This window comes from Stegostoma tigrinum, chromosome 18 (assembly GCF_030684315.1).
Source record: "Stegostoma tigrinum isolate sSteTig4 chromosome 18, sSteTig4.hap1, whole genome shotgun sequence".
In the NCBI taxonomy this organism is placed as follows: Eukaryota; Metazoa; Chordata; class Chondrichthyes; order Orectolobiformes; family Stegostomatidae; genus Stegostoma; species Stegostoma tigrinum.
In genome coordinates, this window is record NC_081371.1 from 23,673,328 (window position 1) to 23,698,700 (window position 25,373).

The 25,373-nt window shown below is 40.8% G+C and overlaps 1 protein-coding gene across 5 annotated transcripts in view; it reads left to right on the forward strand.

Moving 5' to 3' along the window:
• Nucleotides 1–25,373, forward strand: part of LOC125460677 (polyglutamylase complex subunit TTLL1-like) — a 70,465-nt gene that overhangs the window by 18,699 nt on the left and 26,393 nt on the right. For all 5 annotated transcript variants that reach the window (XM_059652396.1, XM_048548366.2, XM_048548368.2 and 2 more), the window contains exons 3-4: nucleotides 10,661–10,869; nucleotides 24,228–24,408. In XM_059652396.1, the coding sequence (XP_059508379.1) occupies nucleotides 10,661–10,869; nucleotides 24,228–24,408 (390 nt within the window). The remainder of the gene's footprint in view (nucleotides 1–10,660; nucleotides 10,870–24,227; nucleotides 24,409–25,373) is intronic.

The following is a 25,373-nucleotide window of genomic DNA, read 5'->3' on the forward strand; positions in this document are numbered from 1 at the left end:
TGATTCCTTGTTCTGAAATTATGCCTTTTGGTTCCAGGCTTTTCCACGAGAAGAAATACCTTCTTGCATCTAGCTGTCAAGTATCCTAACAGTCTTGTATGATTCAATGAGGTTGCTTCTCATTCTCTCAAATTGTGGGTTAACTGTGACTGCACAGTTAACAATCTTATATTCCACTCTCAGAAACACCCTCAGAGGCACTCATGACACTATTCAGTTCGGTTATACTTTCTCTGACTTATTTTCCATTGCTTTAACTTTGTAGTTCTACAGGCTTTTTGCATTGGTTAACATGTTTAATGATGAATCTACTAAGAATCTTAGATTTCTTTCAACCTCATTTTAGCTACTTCAATATGATTTGTGAAATGCACACTGTTGCTGTGTACTTTGTTAATCTACTTGTTACCATGTTTGCTTAGTCTGTTCTTATTGGTTTTGGGAATGTATTTCATCTGCAAGCTTAGCAAGACACCTTTAGAAGTACTGTCAATGAACTGCTGTGAAACAGCCTTCCCCAATTTATTTGTTTTAGATGTTTCATTTGATGTCTTCTATTTCTTGGACAACAATGCATGATGAATACTCAAAATCAAAATAAGCATTTCCATTTAGAGCTTTCCTGAAGTATGGCTCAAGACGTATTATAAAACAAAGAACTGGGGACGTTAGAAATCTGAACTAAAGCAGAAATTGCTGGAAAAACGCAGCATGTCTGGCAGCATCTGTGGAAGATACATCAAGATGGATTCATGCATTAGACATATTTGTTCTGACTGTAAAGTACTTCATTTTGCTAGTTTGTATTAGAGGATTTGAAGCATCTCTTAGAAGCATGTTCTATTTTCACATATTCTTCATGGAAAATATTGACCTTGTTGTAGCCAATGTTTCAGCTCTGTTGACTAAAGTTACCTTTGAGCCAGTCCCTTCACTAATTACTACAATGCCAGAGTGTGGAAATATGGTTTATGCCATACTGGCAGCAGTGAAAAAGTACTGCAGCTTTGATGCCAGCTGATCTTGCCGATATTGCTATTATCTTCTTTACTGTGGTGACACTTTAACTTGCTTGCCTGCCAACTACATAGCTTTCCTGTCTTGTTGCTCAGTGATAACATGCTTGCTTCTGAGTTAGAAGATCGTGGGTTCAGTTTCCACTTTTGGGCCTGTACCATCAAACCTAGTCTGGCAGCCCAGTGTACAGCTGTCCCAATTCCCTGCAAATACCTCAGACTTACCACCGTATGGATAACCTCGTCTTCTTCAGGACTGCCTGTAGTCCCAGCAGAGGCCACCATGTTATAAAGCAGACAGTCAATTAAGGTGGAACTTTGTTTTCCCAGATGAGAGGGGGAGATAGTCTTGATCTTAGGCAGTTAACATCCCACGGAGAAGTAAATGGTTGTAGGGCAGCCAGGATTGGTGTTGATGCTTTCCCTACCAATGCCTTGGATGGTGGGATGGGAAACCATGTCATTCAAAAAATCCTGTCCCTATTTCAAATGAGATGCTAACCAAGAACCACTTGGTCTTCTCAGATACATATATGCAAAAAAAGTGGCATTATTTCAAGTCCTGCAACTGAATTTTCTTACCTTAGTCCTTCAAAAATGACTATGCAGTAGCACCAGGGATGGTGTTTGCACGTAACACAATCATACTATCAAGCTAAAAATATGTTCTTTTTATCATGTAATCTGGTATATGAACTTCAGTGATGTGTAACGCCAGGAATGTAAGATGTACATCCCAAAAATTGGTGGAATGCATCAACAACATGGTCCTTCAGCTATTTGCAACAGGCAAGGTACTGTCTGTGCAAACCAGGCCATGCTTGCAGAACCGAAAACAGATCAGATGTGATTCCATAATTAGGCAATATTTACTAAGTATTTCTGTGTATGAGATTATGTTGACATCCAGTTTAAAATTATCAGTTGGCTCTCAGTGTGAAGCCCTTGCTTTTGAAACAAAATATAAAATGAAAATATTTTACATAAATTGCCAAAAATAATTTTAAAATGTTACTGCAAAGCTAGACAATTAAAGTAAATACTAAAAAGCCTTGACACTTGAAAGGCTCCATTTTCCATGAAGCACAAAGTACAAGTACATTGTAAACAGATGGAAATCACGCTGTGCTTGATCTAAATGCACTACAGTGTTTCATCGAAACCTGTGCTTAGTTGGGTAATGATACTTTCGATCAATTCAAATGCTTAGCTGAGATTCCATGCAAAAGTGACAAAGATCCAGCAATAAGGATCTGCAATAGATTATCAATCGCCAATTATTCATTCCACTCCTGTGATGCTGGCCATATAGTAGGCTGGAAAACATACCTTAAAACTTTCTTTATTTACCCTTAGCTCTATTGAAAGGGATTTATCTAGGTGAGCCTGGAGAGCCATATTCCAACACATAGATTTGAAGCACGTCAGTAGTGTTTCCCATATGGTTCTGCAGCTTTATTTCCTGAATCTTAAGATTCAGTACAATTCTCACAGAGTATCTTAATAGCAAAGGACAGGACTGACAATCCTGTGAATAAGTGGATGACAATAAAGGTCTATAAACAAAAAAATAATTGGAAGTCATGTATCGGCTGTGAAGGTTTTTGTGCTTTGTTTGTGTTTTGTTTCACCGGTAGTTTTTTAAATATATTTTATTGTTGCATTTGGTTGGCTCCCAGAGCTGGTTTGTTGTTCCACAGACATTTCATTACCATGCTTGGTAACATCATCAGCGCAGCCTCTGATGAAGCGCCGGTGTGTTTTCCCGCCTGGTTTTTAAACCAGATTGAGCTGGATTACCTCACTTCTGGTTTTCCTTCGCAATGGTACAACAAGGGTACACAAACACCAATTGTCTACAAAAAGACGTGACCAACACTCACTCACCTCCTTCCACATGGACAAGGAGACCTATTAATTCGATTGGGACAACACCAAGATCCTGGGACAGATAAAGCAGAGACAGGCACAGGAATTCCTAGAAGCCTGGCACTCCACAAAGAAAGCCATCAACAAACACATAGAACTCGACACCATATATACTCCATTGCGAAGGAAAACCGGAAGCGAGGTAATCCAGCTCAATGTAGTCTAGAGTTTAAAAACCAGGCAGGAAAATGCAATGGCGTTTCATCAGAGACTGCTCTGATGACGTTACCCAGCAGGGTAATGAGATTTCTTTGGAGCAACAAAGAACCAGCTCTTGGAGCAACCAATGACAGCATCCACAACCTGAGCTACTAATCTACCCCAAAACCTTACATTTTAATGTATCAGGTGACCATGGAGGTCATGCTTTGGAGGATTGTTATTTACAGGAAAGATGTTATGAGGGTGGCTAACTTATAAGAAATAAATTAAGGGGCACTTTGGCCTAACGGAGGTTAGGGTAGAGTAGTGGGGTGAAGAGTGGTGGTCAGTGAGTGAGAGTCAGGGTGGTAGAAAGAGGGATTCCAGCATCTCACTAAGAGAAGGAACTTGCATGTATGCTATCGGCATGGCAGTGTCACTGTCTGCCGTTTCATTTGTTTTTCTCCTTGAATTCGCTGGTTGGGCCCCAGAGCACTTTCGCAAGAGGGAAAAAGATGCAAAGACAGTAGCATATTAGTTAGTTTCCTTCCTTCTCCTCTACTGCATACACAATTATTAGCCCCTTCTGCTGCATGGACACACAGTAAGTATCCCCCAACCTCCACCAAATATACAATAATTAGCCTCTTCTCACTCCATTCCCACAATCAGTAATTAGCACCTCCTCCAACTGTCACATACAGATTAATTAGTCCCCATACATGTAGTAGTTAGCCTCCTCTCTCACACACACAGTAAACAACCCCCTCTTTTTCAGTTACCCCAGATACACACAAAAATTAGCAACCCCTCAGCCACACAGTGAAATTAGCACCTACTCCCTCACAAACACAGTATTTAGCCCCTCACTCCATGCACACAATATTTTGTCCATATTTCTTTATTAATGTCCCATAGGGAAAGATATCTGCATCAGTACCTCATCTTGTTTGCATGTGACTCCAGAGCCACAGTAATGTGGCCATCTCTTAAATGTCCTCTGACCTGGCCAAGAAGTAGCTCAGCTGTGTCAAATCACTATTAAGTCAAAATGCAATGGACCAACTAGCATCAACCTCGACAATGGAATTGACAAAGGCAAACCTCGCTCTATCAAAGCTGCAAAGTACTCTTTTGGACAATTATTTAGAGAAAAATAACATGCAGGATCGAGTTGGAGAGCCCAACTGTCTCTGCAGTGTCCTGGGTGGAAACTGCCAAGAGGCCTGTATGTGGTTCTTCCCAGTACCACCCTGTTTCCTAGTGTCTCAGCCTCTGAGCTAATGTAGGGCGTAGGAGGAAGCTTCTCTCTGATGCTTCCTCTGAGACTTCGATACTCTTATCCGCAGATAGTCAAAAGGAAGGTTCTCCCACAGCTAGCGTCTACTCAACAGATATTTTCAGGAGACTTGTGAGATCTATAAGCCAAAAGAGAGACTTGTTGTGGCAAGTGGTGTGCAATGACAGAGAGTAACAGCCAGGTTGAAGGGAAAGTGAAATTCACATGAAAATGATGCACGTTTGTTTGGAGGGACATGGATGTCTCGGCATCCCTGCTGGAGTAGTCCAGCCTTCCCCTCTCCATAAAGAGGATGTGGACACAGATGTTGGGCACCCAACACCACCACCACCAGCCCTCCAAACCCCACCACCCACAATGTGGGCTGTCTCTGCCCTTTTATGGGCTGCCTTCTTCTGAATTGAGGAAAAGATGAGTTAGATAACAGTGAGTGACAGTTTTTTATTCTTAGTGCATGCAAAGGAAAGGTGGGGAAATGCTTCAGAGGACTAAGGGGGTAATGCAGAGGACAAGGAAGGTCAGTGGTGTGGGAGGGTGAGGGTGAAGAACAGATGAGGGAATCTGTTACTGGCAACAGTAAGGGTTGTAGGTATGAGCCTTGGGAGGTGTTTAGCAGCAGCACCAATAAATTGACTACAAGCTGGCAGAGGGAAGAATGTGGCACTTACCCTGAAGAAGCAAAGAAGGACATTGACCTTCTTTCTACACCGTTGGCTGTTCCTCTGCACCATGCAAACGGCATTGACCTGAGTGGCAACCTTAGACCAAACTGGCAGGGTCTGGTGGCACAGTGTGCTCTGCCAGTCATTCAAGAGGAGGACTCCTCTCCTCTGTACCACCCCATATATTAGCATCTCCAGACCCCTGGTACCATCTTCGCCTTATCTGCCGTGTTCTGATTCTGACCATCAGCAAGCAGATCAGCTTTTGAATGTCAGGACTTGTCCGCATGCAGTGCAACGTTTTTAAAATGGTGCAGGCATAAGCAATGCTGGTATATGGACCAATATTGACTGAGTGGAGAGTGGTAAGATGGAACAGAATTTGGACGTTAGAAACATCACAAGGGCACAGTAAGTAATTAACATGGTCACTTTAGTAAACCAGGGCAAGGGAAGCTCACTAGGCCTCAGGATGCTAAACCCTCCAAAAAACTTGATGCAGTTCAAACTTAACTTCAAGAAAGCATAAAATTTAGCTCTGAATACGTTTCACATGCAGAGTAGTACGATTACAGATGACTTCACCTATACTGTGCAAATGTTCAATTAACATGTTTGCCACATGAAGGGCCTCACATCACTCACAAGTACAGTGCGCACCCTCACGCAGAAAAAAAAGACTCACTGTGCCCACTGTTAGTATGATCACAATCTGCATGAGAATGGAAGGCAGTGCAAGTCATGTTTGGCAAAGTGAGTCATGGGCTGAGCCTGGTAACTAAACACCATACCCCCATCAAACTTTCACATTTCTTTTTTCCTTGCAATCTCTGTTGACCCCCTCAATACTATGCTTCCACATGTTCCCTCCCAGCTCTTTCATTTAAGCCTTAATCTGCCAACAATACCCACTGAGCCCTAGCCCTACAACTCAGTCATCCCACCCATCGTGCTACACTGAGTCTCTATCAAAGCCAGGCTGGATGTGACCATTGACACCCGCCGCACCACCCCTGCCCATCCCTCACCTCCCCGCCCCCAGCAGCCCACGTCCCTAGTGCACTGTTATCTTTACACGTTGAGTTGTCTCCTCCAATCACACTTATTTTCGCCTCTGCATCCCAGGTCGATAGGTTGATGCCTGTAATGCCCAGAATTGATTCCCCCCCAACTTCCCTACCTCAGCATTGGCCCTTGACAGCCTCCCTTGAATTTTATTCAGACCCCAGAAGTTACTGGGACCCACTTCGCTGACCAACTTGGATGGACAGCTGCACCTGATGAGTCCTTGCACCTGTGACTGATCTCTGTGCAGCTCCTCAACTAACTGAATCACTGGACTGGATCTGCAGGACTGAGCATTGCTGACTGCCCAGAATATTGTGAAATGGAACCCCTGAATCTGACCACCAAAATCACCCAACTGACAGTGTCCAAGCCCCTGCACTAAGATGGGATGCTGCATGTGTATGTTCACACTGACTGAAGGTTGTCTCCCTGAATCTGACTGAGGACTACTCCCTTTAAGTTATGGCCACTTGGCTGAAACACACAGAGTTACTTTACTGTGCAAGCTACTGGCACATGCTGGAGGTGATCAATAATAATATAACACGGTGCCATACAGCAACATGTCCACCTCCTTGATTGATCACTGCTTTTAACCATAATAAGCTGCCTGGTTTCGAATCTGTGCCAAACAGCAAGGCAAGCCAAAACTATTGTGCGCCTTTAGTTTTGACTGTGGTGACAAAGTGCATTAACTTAAGGCAAGGCAGAAATGCTGTGAGTAGTCAAACAAATGGAAAGTGAATGAGCACCATGAGTGTAGTTCTGAAATGGACCCGGGTCAAATAAATAAGGTGGTGCTTGTCCACGTGCACAAAGTGTCATTGCAGCAGCATTACAATGAAATGTGTTGGTGCATTCCAAAGTGCAATATTGAAGTGGAGAAGTGTATTCTGAGTGTGTTGAAGAAGTGCCATGATGATGCGGTGAGACTGGTGACGTTCTACTGCCATGTTGTGTTGGATTGGGAATGCAGGTAGCTGCTGTCCATGGAGCTTGCCATAACCTGTTGGGTTTGCTATTCAAGGTGAAGGCCTGAAGGAACAAGCGGTGAGCTGGAGTTACAAAGTACGCACTCCAATGCTTTGGTAGTAATATTGTCCTGATGAGTGCAAGAGGAAACATTTTTGATAAAATGAGTCTTTTTAGCAATACTGAAGTCCTGTCGTACAAAATGATTATTTGTAGTTAACTTTACCAAAAAAAAACCCATCAGAGAAATTCAGGGGGCTAAAACCTGACAAATACGTAGGACTGATGGTATACATCCTATTGTTCTCAAACAGATTACTGCAAAAACAATGAATCCACTGACTCCAATTTTTCAAAATTCCTTAGATTTTGAAATAGTCCCATGAAATTTGAAGTTAGCAAGTGGAACACCTTTTCAAGGAAGAAGGGAGAGAGAAAACAGAAAAATGTAGGTCAGTTTGCCTGTCATCAGTAATCAGGAAAGTAGAAGAATTTGTCATCAAGTTAGTCTTAACAAATACATTCTTACAGACAGGTTTAAGAGAGAACTAAATCTAAATTCCCTCCCTATTGTCTATAATCTATCCGTGCTTGCAGGGAACCCCAGAGTGTGTAGTCATGTGACGATCTGCAGTTTTGAGAAAGTGCATTTACAGGAGAAAGAAAGGTGGACGTAATAATTGGAACAAGGTCAGCCAGGTGGATCTCACAGAATATAAATTTCCTGATTGCAGCGGTCAATCTGGTCCAATCAGGGGGTCCTGGCTAACGATCAAAACAGGAGTGTCAGACATCCTGTTCAGGCTGACAGTTGGCTCTAAGGGAGATGGATCAGTATCCTCTGTGAAGTTATTTTGGTGGCGATGAAAGAAAACACACTCCTGAAGAAATCTGCTCGCAGCCGTCTTTGAGTTGGAGTAATATCTTCTGGCATGTTGTCATTGTTTGGGAAGCTTGACTTGTTTGACCCTGATGTTGAAGACTGGGCCCAATATATGGTGTGTATGTGGGTTATAGGGGGACGAGTCTGGGTGGGATGCTTCAATGGGCGGTGTGGACTTGTTGGGCTGAAGGGCCTGTTTCCACACTGTAAGGAATCTAATCTAATATGGAAAGAATCTAATCTAATCTAATGTGAATCATTTCACCATCTAGTTTCTATCCAGCAGGTGGCAGAATAGAAATTGCATACGCATGAGGCAAAATTGGGCAATAAAGAGGTATAAATGTAGGCAAATGGGCCTCGTGTCACTATCCAGTGAAATTCTTGTTTTACCATTCAAAATCTGAATGGAGACTCAGACTGTTTTCTTGTGAGATTGAAAGCTCAGGTCAAATTTGATTCAGCTCCATTATTCCTTGCATTGCTTCATTAAATCCAAGGCTGTTGCAGAACCATGTACAATGAGAACGAGCATTGTGGGCTGAAAAGAATTTTAGATAACTGGTGCTTCAGGATTTCAGATTTCCAACTTGGAAAGCAGGACAAATGGTGCCCAGGGGAGAATTTGTACAGGCCATGTACTAAATATTAAAGATTTGAGGTAATCTGATAAAATATAGGATGGTTGATCATGACAGGGCAGATCCAGCCTAGCAATCACATGATCCAACACAAAGGATCACATGATGCTAGCCCAAGGATCTGGTTCATTTTAAGTTTTAAGTACCTTTCCAGCATTGTACATTGGTAGCAAATTCTAAAAGCTACAGTTGTAGTTTATCACCCTAGCTCTCCCCATGCCTCAGCCCTGAGGCAAGATCCTGGATGTACTGCATATTTTGAGAAACATGAATAACTGTTTTTAAAAGAATATACAAAAATCAAAAAGAATTTGGGTCCAACACTGATGCTCGCTGAGTTGATGCCTATCAACTCACTGGGCAATTGAACTCAGAGTCCTGAGGCATACCATGCATTTAGTGTGCTCACTGCTCCCCAGTATGCCAGCATATGTGCAAGGCTCATCAGGGCCACCCACGCCGCCCTTTTTCAAATTGGGTTTGATCAAGCTTCCAATCATGCAGTTGGTGTACCTGTGCTGTGCTTATTAACTGGTACTGTAAGACAGAGCTTTTAAAAAAAGATTTTGAATGTTTTATGTGAAAATTTTAATCATGAGCTTCTATTCACATGTTGGGTAATCTTTCTTTTGCAGCGTGTTCTTTTCTCTGAGAGGAAAAATCCTGATATGAGAAACATAGGCAAAATGTTGCTGGAACCAGGACTGTGATGTAGGGGAATGGGGCAGGGAGGGTTGCCGCTGGTAAAATTGCATAGGTCCACATTGGGCCATCTCCCTGATTAGAGACAGGATGAAGGTCGTGAGAGGTCCATTGCAGGAGAGAGTTCATTAGGCTTTCCGATCAATGCTTTCAGATTTTGGGTCCGTCAGTGATGTGCAGAGTGGTGGAGATGTGGATTCAGCCACAAGGAGTGGCAATGCAACAATCAGGAAGTTGCAACAGCTTGGCCATTGGGCATGGTTCCAGAGGCTGCAGCTGGGCAAGAGGGCACCTCGTGGTTGCAGAAGACACTGCCCATGTTAAAGGGTCTACTATCAGAGACTCAGCTTCATGGAGATGTCTGAACACCGACGTCTGCAAAGACTGCATCGCTCGAGGAAGGTGATGATGGAGATGTGTGGCATGCTAGAACAGACGTTGACAGCAATGAAACATGGTACACACCTAATGCCCATTGTATTAAAGGTGACGTTGATATTGCCTTCAGCCTATCTTCCTCAGCCCTCTCAGACCTCACATGTACCATTATGTAACAGAAAGATGGCGTAGCTGATACAAACCCTTTCTTTTGTAGCTTCTACCTACCTGAATGCAGTACACGTGCCTTTTAAATGATGTTTCACAGTGAGCTATACCCTATCAACCATTTTACAATGATAGAGTATTCACGGCTTTATAACAATTATCTATTTATAACATGAACATGATTTCAAAAGTGCAGTCTATTATTATTCCAAAGAATGTAATATGATTTGTTTTTGTTTGTTAGAGTCAGGAATATCAAGATTTTTATCCACTTTGTCAGAATGTCAAGCATTTCAAAATTAGAAGCAAATGTAGTGTTCTATCTGGACAATATATCTTCTGTATTTTATGGGGATGATACTGCAGTGATTATGCTATCCAGAAGCCTGGGCTACTATTCCTGTAGGGCATAAGTTCAAATTCCCACCTGGAAACTTGGGAACTTAAATTCCATTTTCAACAGATGAGAATTTGGAATGTTGCAAAACCATCAGGTTCACTGAAACCTCTATGAGAGCTTTGAGACTGCAGTGAATCAATAAGAAGGTCCATCACCATCTTATTAGGTCAGTCAGAGAGGAGCAATTAATATTATCTTTTCCAGTCCCTGTTATATTCTGATAATGAGAAATAAACCTCAAGTATCATTGTAAATTTTACATGTCTCACAGCAGCTAATTCACTGGCTTTAGACTGTACTTAACTTTGGGTATTTTATGTTGCACATTTTAAAATTTATATTTCCTGACAGTAACTGAAATTCTATTAATCAATTTCCTGGCCTTTTGTTTAAAATGCAGGATGAGTGTGCAAACTATCCGGAATGTATTCAGTGTTGAAAATGGCTACCGTCTTTCAGATGATCAGATTGTAAACCACTTCCCCAACCATTACGAGCTGACCAGGAAGGACTTGATGATTAAGAACATAAAGCGTTATCGCAAAGAACTCGAAAAAGAGGGCAGTCCTCTCGCAGAAAAGGATGAAAATGGCAAATATGTTTATCTAGGTATCTGAGTTGTTATGTTTGTTCCATAGTCATGTAGGACCAAAGTAGCAAAATATTATAACTTAATTAACAAAATATATAAAACAATTTTTTAAAAAGTTTTTCATGGGTTTCGTGGGAGCACTGGCTAGGCAAGCATTTATTTCTGTCTGTATACGTACTGAAGTAGGTGCTGCTGAGCTGCCCTTTTAAAAAAGCACAATTCTTGGTGTTGAAGGACACTCACAGTGCTGTTAAGAAGGGTGTCCAACATTTTTCTCCAGTGAACTTGAAAAAGAGGGAGTGAGGAAATATATTTCCAAGTCAAGATGGTGTGTGGCATGGAGGAGAACTTGCAGATGATGGTGTTCCCATGCACTTACTGCTTTTGTCCTTCTACGCAGAGGTTGTGAATTTGAAAGGGACTATGAGATGAGCATTGATGAGTTACTACTGCACATTTTATAGACAGTATGCATTACTAGCAAAAGGAGTGAATGTTGAAGATGTTTAGTGTGCCAATCAAGCAGGCTGCTCTGTCCTAGATGGCATCAAACTTCTTGAGCTGTACTCATCCAGGCAAGGGGAGAATATCCCATCATAATTCTGACCTGTGCCTCGTAGATAGTGAATAGACTCTGGGGAGACCCGAGGTGACATAACTGCTGTAGAATTCCAAGCCCCTGACTCGCTCTCATAGCCACCATATTTATATTGCGAGTCCAATTCAGCTTCTTTTCAATGGTAATCCCCAGAAAGTTGATAGAAGGGGATTCCTCAGTGGTAAAGCCATCAAAGTCAACAGGCAATAGTTAGATTCTGTTTTGCTGGAGATCGTCATTACCTGGTATCTACCTGGCATGAACATTACTTGCCACTTATCATCACAAGGCTGGATGATGTCCAGGTCATCTGCAGATGTACATGGACTGCTTCAGTATCTGTGAAGTCATGAATGGTGCTGAACATTGTGCAACCATCGGTGAACATCATCACTTCTGACTTTCTGACAGAGGGAAAGCCATCAATGAAGCGACTGAAGATGATTGGGTCAAGGATGCTGCCAGCAGGGAGTTTTTTTCCCTGATTTTATATCGTATCTGTTCCAAATTATAAAAATTGAAACATTTTAAGATGAATACTCAATGAAAGTGTTACAGCTGCTAAAATCCAATGTAGAAAGCATCAACAATGTGCAGTGCATTAACCAAAATCAACAGAAACATCAACGAATATAAACCTTGACCTCCACAAATGTTACACACTGCAGTGACTATCAAACTTTAAAAAGTGAAATACTGCATTATCTGTCGTTCCTGCAGATCTTATAACCTGTTCTATTTAGTTCACAGTCCTGACTGTCTTGTAGCCATGTTGGATTAATTGCTATCAGGTCATTCCCAAAGGTCCTGACAAAACATGGCAAGGTAGATGCTGAAACAATGTGTCACTTTTGAGAGATACCCTAACTAGGGGACATGGGCTTTCCACTTAAACTGGAGATAAAGAGAAATCTTTTCTGTCAAAGGTTTATTGGATCAATGGAACTCTAGAGAGCAGTAGAGGCAGTATCATTGAATATTTTTAGGACAGTGGTGGATAGATTCTTCGCTAACAAGGATATTGAGGTTAGGCAGGAAGATGGAGTTAAGGACACAATGATACCAGCTATAACCTTACTGAATGGGAACAGGCTTAAAGTTGCTGAATGGCTTACTTTGCTCCTAATTTGTATATACAAATGTACAGTTTGTTTTTCCCTCACAAACTTTCTCCCCTCCTTTCCTGAAGGTGTTAGGTTATAGTTCCATGAACAAAGATTCCTGAGTGGCCATTCGTCATGTGTTAAGTTTTGGCAGTGAGTGGAAATTGGATTGTAGAGCATCCAGCTGTCACCTGCTACCTCTGCATGTATGCTTTCTCCCAGCAAACAATGATTGATTTTTCCTAATTCTTATCTGAGCCCGAATTAGTGTGGCACAGTGGCTCACTAGTTAGTGCTGCTGCCTCGTGGTATCAAGGACCTAGGTTCAATTCCACCCTCAGGCAACTGTCTATGTGGAGTTTGCACATTCTCCCTGTGTCTATGCAGGTTTCTGCCATCAGGGAACAACAGTTATAATTCTACCCAACATCATAATAAAGGAGCCAATCTAACCTAGTTTGATGAAGTATATGAGGGAGCTGCATGATTGGGTTTTCTGGATGGTGATTTGTGGAGTCTGGCTAATCATTTTTGCACTTCTGCAGTTAGTTTGCGGAACTGCACTTTTTGGGAAAAATATCGTGTTTTTTAGTGATGATCTAGTTTGACACTGCAGATGTGCTAGTCAATCTTTATGGTCAATAGCTGTTTCATATTCTGTTATGCAAATTCCATATTCTGTTATGCTTAAAATGAATCTCCGCATCAAGTGGCTTAATCTAGAATTTATCAAGCTTATACAAAATCAATGGCCTGGAAACTGAGCTCCAAAGCATCTGAAATGTTAAAATAGCTTGCTTTCGACATTCTTAACCATGCTCATGGGAGCAAGGGGGAATGACTTCGTTCTGAACTCAGTGCTGCGAGAGGAAGCGACAAGTTTAAAAAGAAACAAAAACAGAAATTTCTGGTAAAGCTTAGCAGGTCTGGCAGCATCTGTGGAGAGAAAGGAGAATTAACGTTTCAAGTCCAATAACTCTTCTTCATTACTGGTTGTAGCAAGGATAAAGCTAAAGACGGGGTGGTGAGAGGGGGAAGGAGTAAACGATAGGTGGAGATGGGAGCCAAGAGAGAGATAGAGGAACAGTTGGGCAGACTAAGGAATTGGATGAAGATCAGCCTGGGGGAATGAATAACTGCTAATAGGGACTATTAGTGGCTGACAATAGGTTGTTTGTGGTGGCAGCCCTTGTGATGACAAGGCCTGGTGTGTGTGGGTTTGGTTAAGGACCTGGGAGAAGGTTGTCAAGCCCTAAAGTTGTTGAACTCAATATTGAATTCAGAAGGCTGCAGGGTTCCCAACTGGGAAATGACATGCTGTTCCTTTAGCTTGCACTGAGCTTTGTTGCAGCACTGCAGCAAGCCTGAAACAGATGTTGGTCAGGAAACAAGGTGATGAGTTGAAGTGGCAGGCAACAGGAAAATCAGGTTCATTTTTACAGACAGAACATATGTGTTCTGCAAAGCAGTTGCCTACTCTGTGCTTCATCTGCCCAGTATATAAAAGAGCACAATATGAGCAATGAAAAACGTAAACTACATTGAGCGAAGTGTGGGTAAATTGCTGTTTCACCTGGAAGCTGTGTCTGAGGCTTTGGGTAGTGAGGAGGGAGGAAGTAAATGGGCAGGTATTGCACGTAGCGATTACAAGGGAAGGTGCTGTGGGGTTGTCCGTGTCCACTTATCATTTACTCCTTCAGCCCTTCCCACCCCATCTTCAGCATATACATCAATCTTTTCCAGGCTACAGTCAGTTCTCAAGAAGGGTCACTGGAGCCGAAATGTTCATTCTGCATTCTCTCAACAGATGCTGAATTTTTGTTGAATTTTTCAAGCAATTTCTGTTTTTGTATCTGATTTTCATCATCTACGGTTCTTTGTTTTTTCTAAGTTTAAAAGGAACATGGAGAGCAGGGAGTGACTTCATTTTGAATACAGCGCTGAGAATGGAGGCAACATGTTAAAAGAGAGCAGAGATTGAGGAATGGTTTCATTCTGAACCAAGAGAGGAGAACTGTGATAAAATCCAATTGATAGCACAGGAAATCTATCATTTAGTTGATAGAAGTTGCTGCTGGGAGAAAAGTCTAAGTAGTTTAAAACTAAAATAAAAGTATCATGTATGAAGAAGTAACAGCTACTTTGCTATCAGGAAATACGTCAAAACAAATTACAATAGCAAAATAAAACTGAAGAAAATGAGATTAACATAGTGAAGTAAGGTTCTAAAACTTGGCCTATATTCTCTAGGGTTTTAAAAAATGAGAGGTGGCTTCATTGAAACCTACAAATATTTAAAGAGTTAGACATCATAGATGTAAGTAAGATGATTCCCCTATCTGGAGAGCCCAGAGCACAAGTTAAAAATAAGGGGAATGCCATTTCGGACCAACATAAGGAGAAAATCTTTACTTAGAGGTTGGTGAATCTTTGGAATTCTCTATGTCAGACGGATGTGAAAGCTCAGTTTTTGAGCCTATTTAAAGTAGTGGTTGTTAATTTTTTTATTCTCAATGGCCTAAAGGCTTATGGGAATAGTATGGGTAAAAGGCATCAAAGTGTTCGATCAGCCATCGTTGTATTAAAAATGGCAGAGTAGGCTCAATAGACTGAATGCCCACTCCCCTATTTCCTATGATCCTACATGGCAATTTACAAGTGGAATTGCCTGCTATATTGCTATGGAGCCAGTACATATGCCAGGATCACACATTGGCAATCTTTATCGGAGATAATGTTTTAGAAATGGAAAGGAACCATTAAGACCATAAATGACTATATAAATGTGTGTATGTAAGACCTTTCCTTGTTTCCTTTTTCACTTTCTTTTCCTAGTTTAGTATCACTGGATCTAGCACTGCCTCCTTCCAAGTTTGATTAAAAGCGTACTGATCCAGAAAAGCAGTCAGAAACAGTGTAGAAATTCCTATTGTTCTTCGCCATTATATTATTTTTACCCCAAACTGTTTTTGGCTAAGTAAAGCAATCGTATCTTTTGCTCTTGATCTTTCATGTGTGACATTTAGCAGGGCGGCATGTTGGCTCAGTGTTTAGCACTGCAGCCTCACAGCACCAGGGACCCGGGTTCAATTCCAGCCTCGGGTAACTGTCTGTGTGGAGTTTACACATGCTCCCTGTGTCTGCGTGGGTTTCCTCCGGGTGCTCCCGTTTCCTCCCACAGTCCAAAGATGTGCAGGCTAGGTGGATTGGCCATGCTAAATTGCCCATAGTGTTCATGGGTGTGTGGGTTATAGGGGGATGGGTCTTGGTGGGATGCTGCAAGGGGCGGTGTGGACTTGTTGGGCTGAAGGGCCTGTTTCCACACTGTAGGGAATCGAATCTAATCTAAGTCTGACAACATTAATAAGCCATTTCAAGAAAACCTTAATCCACATAATCTTAGCAAATAGACTTTAAAAGCATGTAAATTTATGAAGTTAGTGTTTTGAAATGCAAATTTAAACAGATGAACACAATTTATAAGAAGAATGCTATTTGCATTGCATTTTATGTTTGCAATAAATCTTTGGAACAAATGATTCCAAACTCTACTTTCCTCTAACATCACCAATTGCTTTACAGCTAGGATTTATTATTGATGAATGCACATACTACAGTAAAGTTGGATTTACACATGATTTTCATATCTTTCATTTAAAAGACCAAGCTAGTCAAATTCCAACTTATGTCTTACTAGCTGGAAATTATAGTCACTGCAACCACTTAGAAGTTGTAAAATGTTTTGTTTTGTTTAGCTAATTTGTTATCATATTTTCAGAGGCATAAATGTTTTAACCACAATTTGTTGTTTATTTATTCATTTTGTCACATGAATGAACAATATAGAGATAAATAACACCTTTGGTGTTCACACAGAACATGTGGCATCACATTGTTCATCGGTACGCCTGGCCCAATGTTCAGTTCAAGTGACTTGAATAGAACTTAATGTCATATAGTAGTTATAAAGAAGCAGCCAATGGAATATTGCCTTGTTACATTATCAACAATGTAAAATTACATGCCTGCAACATTTTCAAAACACATTGTATAGAATCATTATAGTAACTTGTATATTATGAGAGCAAACACAATAATTAGATTTTACAACTTCTTTTACATTTTTTCCTTGCATTACAGCAAAAAATGCTGGCAATATTCATCAATTAGCAAATGTAAAGCAAAATTCCAAATTATTGAATTTGAGTTGCGCTGGGGACTTTAAACAAAATAATGATTTGAAAGTTAGAGATCTTGAAAGTTATAGAAAGGTCAGGTCAGGTGCTGATATGGAAACAAACTGTAGATAAGTAGGGTGTGATAGGAAGGGATAGATCGTACAAACATAAGAGCACCCCAGTGGGTCCACCTTCTCCAGAAGTGTGTCATAACATCTTTGAACAGGTTGATGAGAAAACATCTAAGATTGCCCTGAAAAATGTAGTCCAGTATGGGAAAAATGGCTTCAAGATAACAGAGGGAGAGGAGAGTTCAAGTAAAGGATGATGTAAAAATCAAGATAAAGTTCAAGGTAACGGGAAAGTGTGGATAGTTAGGGAGAAAAACATGGACTCAAAGCCCACCTTGACACTTTGTGGAATTTAAATTCAATCGAAATGACCACGACGTCTTCATTGATTTTTATAAAAATTGGTTCACTAATGCCCTTTAGGGAAGTTAATTGCTTACATGTAGTAGTAGTGGGGGGTAGCATAGGTGGGGGAATAGGTGTTGTTATCTGTAGCAAAGACAGCGTCCTGCAAGCTGTGTTGTCTATCTGGTTCGGGGCATTTTTCTTTCGGCTGGAGAGGAACTTGGAGCAGGAATGGAAGAATCCGGTTGTCGTGATCCATGTAAGTAACAATGATATAAGCAGGAGCAGAAAGAGGTTCTGCTGAAGGGTTACAAGTATCTCTTGGAGCTAAATTAGAAACATGAACAACAGAGGTAATAATCTCTAAAGTGCTACCTGAGCCACATGCAAATTGATGTAGGATAAATAAGTTTAGAGAAATAAATGCATGGCTCAAATATTGGTGTGGCAGAAATGGGATGGGTTGCAATTTATTGAGCACTGGCACCAGGAAAGATGGCGTTGTCCATTGGGAAGGGCTTCATTTGAAACATGCTGGGATTTGTATCCTGGTGAATCATGTAATTGGAGTTGCAGATAGGTCTTTAAACCAATTAGTGAGGGAGACTCAGTTGAAGCAAAAGAAAACAGATGTGCAGGGTTGTGAAAAGCTGAAGCATGAGTAGAGCAGAAGTGTGGGGTGAGTAGAAGGTATATGCAGATGAGTGCAGCAGAAATTAGAACCAAAGTAAATAATATTGGTTTGAAGTCAAAGCTTGAAGTTCTTTATCTGAGTGCACACAGACGATAGATGAGTTGATGGCAGAAATAGATATAAATGAATATAATTTGATAGCTATTATGGAGATGTGATTAAAGGGTTAGCACAACAAGAACCTCAATATTTAAGGAAATAGAAAGAACTGCGGGTGTTGGAAATCAGAAACAAAAACAGGAATTGCTGAAAAACCTCAGCACGCCTGAAGAAGCCTCACTGGACATGAAATGTTAATCCTGATTTTTGTCCACAGATGCTACCAGACCTGCTGAGTTTCTCTAGCAATTTCTGTTTGTGTGTCAATATTCAAGGATGGTTGACCATTCAAAAGACTGCCCAAAAAGGATAAGGAGGTGGGTAGCTTGTTAGTAAAGGAAGGTAGCAAAGTGGTGAGCAGTAAGATGGGTGCTTTAGATCATGGTGTGGAATCAGCTTTGGTAGTAATATTGTCCTGATGAGTGCAAGAGGAAACATTTTTGATAAAATGAGTCTTTTTAGCAATACTGAAGTCCTGTCGTACAAAATGATTATTTGTAGTTAACTTTCACCAAAAAAAATCCATCAGAGAAATTCAAAGGACTAAAACCTGACAAATACGTAGGACTGATGGTATACATCCTATTGTTCTCAAACAGATTACTGCAAAAACAATGAATCCACTGACTCCAATTTTTCAAAATTCCTTAGATTTTGAAATAGTCCCATGAAATTTGAAGTTAGGAAGTGGAACACCTCTTCAAGGAAGAAGGGAGAGAGAAAACAGAAAAATGTAGGTCAGTTAGCCTGTCATCAGTAATCAGGAAAGTAGAAGAATTTGTTATCAAGTTAGTCTTAACGAATACATTCTTACAGACAGGTTTAAGAGAGAACTAAATCTAAATTCCCTCCCTATTGTCTATAATCTATCCGTGCTTGCAGGGAACCCCAGAGTGTGTAGTCATGTGACGATTTGCAGTTTTGAGAAAGTGCATTTACAGGAGAAAGAAAGGTGTTCGTAATAATTGTAACAAGGTCAGCCAGGTGGATCTCACAGAATATAAATTTCCTGATTGCAGCTGTCAATCTGGTCCAATCAGGGGGTCCTGGCTAACAGATCAAAACAGGAGTGTCAGACATCCTGTTCAGGCTGACAGTTGGCTCTAAGGGAGATGGATCAGTATCCTCTGTGAAGTTATTTTGGTGGCGATGAAAGAAAAGCACACTCCTGAAGAAATCTGCTCGCAGCCGTCTTTGAGTTGGAGTAATATCTTCTGGCATGTTGTCATTGTTTGGGAAGCTTGACTTGTTTGACCCTGATGTTGAAGACTGGGCCCAATATATGGGGTGTGTGTGGGTTATAGGGGGACGAGTCTGGGTGGGATGCTTCAAGGGGCGGTGTGGACTTGTTGGGCCGAAGGGCCTGTTTCTACACTGTAAGGAATCTAATCTAATATGGAAAGAAAATATTATTTTTTTCTGGGCAAACAACATTGGGGCAAATGAAAAATGACAAGTAATTCTCCTGTGGATCTGCAGCTTTGTCAGTCATTTGGAGGCTATTTTCCCTGAGGCACCAAGTTCTAAAACCTTTCAAGAGTTGACAGATTTAGTAAGGAATATTATGACCCCAACCCTCCTCTAATTCTGAAATGTAATTGGTTTTATGCAGCAACTCTAAGACCAGGGCAATCAATTCGGAATTTCTGACTAGGTTAAGACAACTAGCAGAGGCATATGGCTTTGGTTTGACCCTTAATAAGATACTGAGAGACTGCTTGGCATGTGGGATGAATGGTGTAACCATCCAAAACCGCCTACTAGCTGAAGCCCAACTGAACTTCAAACAGGCACTACAACTGGCTTTATCATTGGAAAATGCAGTAAGTGGAGGGTATGAGTTGCAGGGTATTTCAATGGAAATGGACACACTTGTCAGTCCAACTGAGCCTGGGGAATAACATTTGAATGATGCCAAATGCATAGCCTTATTCAGGACATGTCTTGATCAGAGGGATTCTAGGTCAACCACAGCCAGATCCAAAACAAAGCCAAGCCTTGGTCGAACAGTTAAAATTTTCTTTGGGATCTGAGCCAGTTAGCCATTTAGTTGCTGCCAGTATGTGGACTCGAGAGAGTAAAAGAGACCTGCTAACCTAAATTGAGTGAGTGAACTTATAGGCTGGTATCCAAGAGAGCGCACACTTTGGAAAGTCAATGTGCATCTGGTTTGGAACAGTTAGCAATATCCAAACCAGAGCCAGTAAAAATAAGCATCTGGTTAAGAGATCACCGAGTTCTAATGGAGGTCGATACTGTCACAGCTGTTTCAGTGATCGTAGACCAGTCTTTAACAAAATTCGCTCTGGACTCTAACCCGTAAGGTTGCACAAGACCTCATCCAGACTGAGAATCTATACTGGGGATCCCCTACAGATAAAGGGTACAAATTTGTTTCTAATCTGTTATGAGAAGCAACTGGTTCAGTTACCATTGACTGTAGTGAAAGGCTCAGGCCCAAGCTTGATGAATTGTTAGAGCTCACAGTACTGCCAGAAGGTGGTACTACAGGGTTTTAATTTTCTTGTTCGTGCATGCAAACCAGTTAGGTCCTATCACTCTTCCAAAAAATGATCATTCTCAGATCTTCCACTTTCTAACCCTAATACAGTGCAATAAAACACCCAAATTTAAAATAGGTGAATCCATTTAGGAAGTACAACAAGTGGAAATATTTGAATTTCAAGTGATGGAAATTGAAGTTAACTGCAGAGATCTGCCACTTTGCATTAAATAGAATGATGCATGCATCAACAACTTTGGTTCTAATTTTAGAAATGTTTATTTGAAACTGTAATTTCCTATTGTGTAAACATTTAGTAACTGAAATTGGTTAGACAGGATACTTTTCTTTGTAGGTTTATAATCTCTGGCTACTCTAGGGGTTTAAAGTATTTATGGAACAGCAGCTGTTCATCTTGTTTTCTGTTCATAGAAGGAAACTCAGCTGTTCAATATTGTCTGATGCCAAGAAAAAAGGTTACCAAAGCTAAATATAAATGAACAATGCCCTACAGACGTGTTGTCAAAATGTACTTTTTTTTGTTTTCATTCCTTTCCATTTTTAACTAATTTAAAATTTTATGATTTTCTCGGGCTTTCTAATAGTGTAACATTAAGGTTACTTGTAGCTTCTCACAACTTCCTTCCCTAACATTAACTAACATAGAAACAAGCAGGACCATGGATTTAACTTGGATCGTTACAACTGCATGACACAGTGGCTATGCATTGAGGCTCCAAAGTGCCATTTGTGTTGGTGCTAAATGAATCTGGAAGTGCCTAAAATGACAGCCCATTCACTCTGGCTACCTCTGGTGCAGCATTACCTTCAGAAGGGATTGTGAAACCTGCAAGCTGAGTATATTGCACCGTTGATAAGTTCCTAATGCTGATCTGACACCCAGCCCAGCTGATCTTGTTAATACCTTCCTCTAATACTCTCAGCCTGAACTGAACTACTTAAGGCCTGCTGCCCCCTCCCTCTCCACCCCACACCCTCCAAAGGCATCAGTAGGTCACTTAAGGTTGGCTGTATCTGACTGCTTTTATTGCTGCACAGTTAGTGGAAGTGCTAAATGTAGAGTTGTTTGAAAAGCTCTCAAAATATTTGAGGTCAGAAGGGAGTGACTCTGGACTTTGAAGTTCAGGGGACTTTGAAGGCTTCTGTACAGAAAGGCTGCTATCCCTCCAGTGGCTGTCGCTGTGGCCCCCAATTTCTTTACCTCAGGATCCTTTCTGACTGAAACCAAGGACATTACCAAATCTCAGGGTTCATTGTGCATCACTGCATGAGGGAGGTCACAGAGGTCCTGCAAACGTGGAGAGGGACTTCATTTTCTTCACTCTAATTGAAGAAATGAAGGAGCAGGTACAGATATGTGCTTTTGCCAATGTAGACAGAAAGGTGTAGGAAGCCAGCAACTGTATGCATACACCCTCTGTTAACATACTATTTGTTTGGGGAAATGCAATCATACTGGTTGGATTGCCTGGTTCATATGACCCCTCCCTCTGTGGGAAGCAAATTTGTATAAAATATGCGGCAGGCCTAAACACAGCATTTGAAACACAGAGTTAGCAATGATACAACTGAAAATCTGAATTTTCAGAGCTGTTAAGAAGCCAGCTCCTGAAAGAAACATCAAGAAAGAGGTTTCAATAACTTTGAATTAAAGTGAGTAAAAATGATGACACATTTTGCACATCCAACTGCTGTTAAAATGAAAGGAGATATGAGACAGAATTGAAATTGCTTTCGCTTTCAGTGGCAAAACTACAAAATAGCATTTGCTACTGGGGAAAGAGTGCTACAAGCTACATTGCAACCTAGATCTCATTGAAGAGCAGAAAAGCCAGATTGCAGAGAATTTAAGAGAACAAAGTGTGGAGCTGGATGAACACAGCAGGCCAAGCAGCACCTCAGGAGCACAAAAGCTGACGTTTCGGGCCTAGACCCTTCATCAGAGAGGGGGATGGGGAAAGGGTTCTGGAATAAATAGGGAGAGAGGGGGAGGCGGACCGAAGATGGAGAGAAAAGAAGATAGGTAGAGGGGAGAGTCAGGACATGGTCGAGCAGTTTCAAGGCTGAAGAGATTATGTATGCAGAGAATTTGTAGGCTTTGAAAACACACTTTGACCCCCATAACAATGTCACTTAGTGTTTAATATCAGAGCTGAAGGAGAGAGAGAGACAATTGGTCAGGATGTGATTTAGATGGATCCTTTGAGTTGAATCAAGATGATCTCATCAGAGTTGAAAGTATGCTAGGCATAATAGATCCTAAAATGGCAGCATATCTTCTGAAAGAGAAGAAATATACTCTTAAGAACACTATTGCTGTGTCAATCATCAGCTAAAAGTTACCAGAAGATGAGAGATATTCCAGGCAACTGAGAACAATATTTGGTGAAAAGGAATAAATGTTCGCAGAGCAGACAGCAGGAAGATCAAAGCTGGAGAGATGTCAACTGATGGGTCTGACAAATAATACAACATAATACAACATGTAGTTGTTGTGATGTCCAGAAGTGATACATGGTTTCTGGCAGTTAGATTGATGACTGCAAAAGGAGAGCATGGATTAATAGTGAAGTATCAAATGGATACCAGTGATTCATAGAATATAATGGGTTTCATAGACCTGTTTGAAGTGGCTCAAGGTGGTGATTCAAAAGTGAAGCTCTCAAAGTGAGGTTTAGGCTGTATGAAGGACCGATAATCATGCCAAATGGAAAATTAGGCTGAGAGCTCAATGGAATAAGAAGAATTAAGATCCAGAGTTCCAGAAAGTAAATGTTAAGCAACTGAAGTAAGTCTAAAGCTTGGTATGAGAATTCTAAATGTGCCAGAAGTTGTTTGCAGCTCTTTGCGGGTCACTAAGCCATTGACTGCTGAACAAATCCTAAAAGATTACAAATTTTTTTTTTAACATTTAACATTTTAACAAGTTGGATATCTTCCTGGTGAATATCACTTCAAAGTAGATAAGACTGTGAGACCAACTCAGCATCTGCTCAAGAGCCTAAAGTCTGTCTGAAAGACAAGTTACAAGAATTAAAAAAGAAGGGAATAATCAAGAAATTGGCAACTTTTGCAGACTAGATAAGCAATGTGGTACAGTGAAAATATCTGGAAATCTGAGGCAAAAACGGCGTTGGAGAAATGCAGCAGGGTGTGACAGAGAAACAAAAATAGGCTTCAATTCCAGTCACCCTTCACCAGAACTGAAAGCAGTTGGGAAACGATGGTATTTATGCTGATGATGAGGTTGGGGTTGGGGTGAGTTGGGGGTTGGGCATGGAGTGAGTCAAATAGAATATTTCCTCACTGCTTTTAGTTCTGAAGCAGGGTCATTGGACTTGACACATGAATACTACAAGATGTAGATGTGAGGCTTATGCCAGGGCAAGTGTGCAGGCTAGCTTTAGGAAACTGTAACTCCTTTGTCATACACTTACCTGTCTACATCATCTTGATTGGATGTGGAGTAACACTATGCTATTATCCCATATCCAAAAGACTAGCACAATCCTACTTTTAGTCCTGTATATTTAATCATAAAATTACTGTGTTTTCACACCAGTAATGACAAAAAAGCTTTTTCCCTAAATCAATACCTCAAAGTACATTTCTGATCCTTAAGCCTCGAGTTGAAACTTTTGCAACAATATGGTTGATGTTGTTCTACCTAGTTGTTTGATGTAAGTTGTTGCACGGTTATTTTACACCTGGATTTAATGTTGCATAAGTTGCATGCTACAAGTGTTCATTTTTATCTTCAAAGATTTTGTTCCTGTTACATTCATGCTACCGGCAGATTATAACATGTTTGTGGAGGAATTTAGGAGGAATCCAAACAGCACCTGGATCATGAAACCTTGCGGAAAGGCTCAAGGGAAGGGAATATTTCTCATCAACAAACTCTCACAAATTAAAAAATGGTCTCGTGACAACAAAGCCTCTAAGTGAGTATAGAAATAAATGTAACTCTGATAGTTAATCAGCTTTGTGGAACTTAGGGAGAAGTATTGATTGAAATATATCAAAATAAGATGCAGCAGCTTCGGCGCATTCACATTCCGGGAGTTGCGCTTGCAACGCATTGAAATAGCTTAGAGCAATCTGTTTAGGATATACTTGCTGGCAGAACAGCTGGGCCTGGGAAATGAGAAACATTTCAGCCTGGAATGTTGAAATTTTGTCCATCAACTACTGGAGATAGAAGATAATTTTACAAAAACATTGTTTGGCTTTTCTTTTTCTCCAGAGACAATGTTAGACTTCTCATAGACTATACAGAACTATGAGATCTTGGGATATCTCTCCGCACCCAGGGTGACAGGAACATTGAACCGTTAATGGGATTCTCAATAGACAAAGAGTTCCTTGACATTATAATGAAAAAGAAACAAGAGTGGGAGAGGATGGTGGAAAGAGAGGATAGTGGAAAAAGATGTTAAATGCCACATGAAAAGCATAAAGCCTTCAATGTTTTATCATCCCATGCCTTGCTAAGGAATTTATAGAGACACATGGCCTAAAAGGCTTAATGAAAATTCATGTTTGAAGAAGTTTAGTAAGAACACAATAGGGAACCTGAATTAGCTACAACACAATGACTTGCATCTACAGTTGTTTGTTTGTACTTCCCATTGTTCTTGTGGTTCTGCCAATTACATTTCCCTTCAATTTCTACCAAAAAAGTTGCTTGCAGCCATTGATAGCTATTTGCTCTGCACCATTTCTAACCCAACAAAGTGAAATTGTTTCTCCCCATTTACCTTTACAATAAAAGCTAATATGTTTATATATCTCTGTCTGATTGTCTCAAACTTTTTTGTTCTAATGAAAAGGCCCCCTTTTCTCCAATATGCCCCCATAACTAAAAGATGTCATTCTGATATTTGTTTGTTAGAGTCTTCCCATGGCT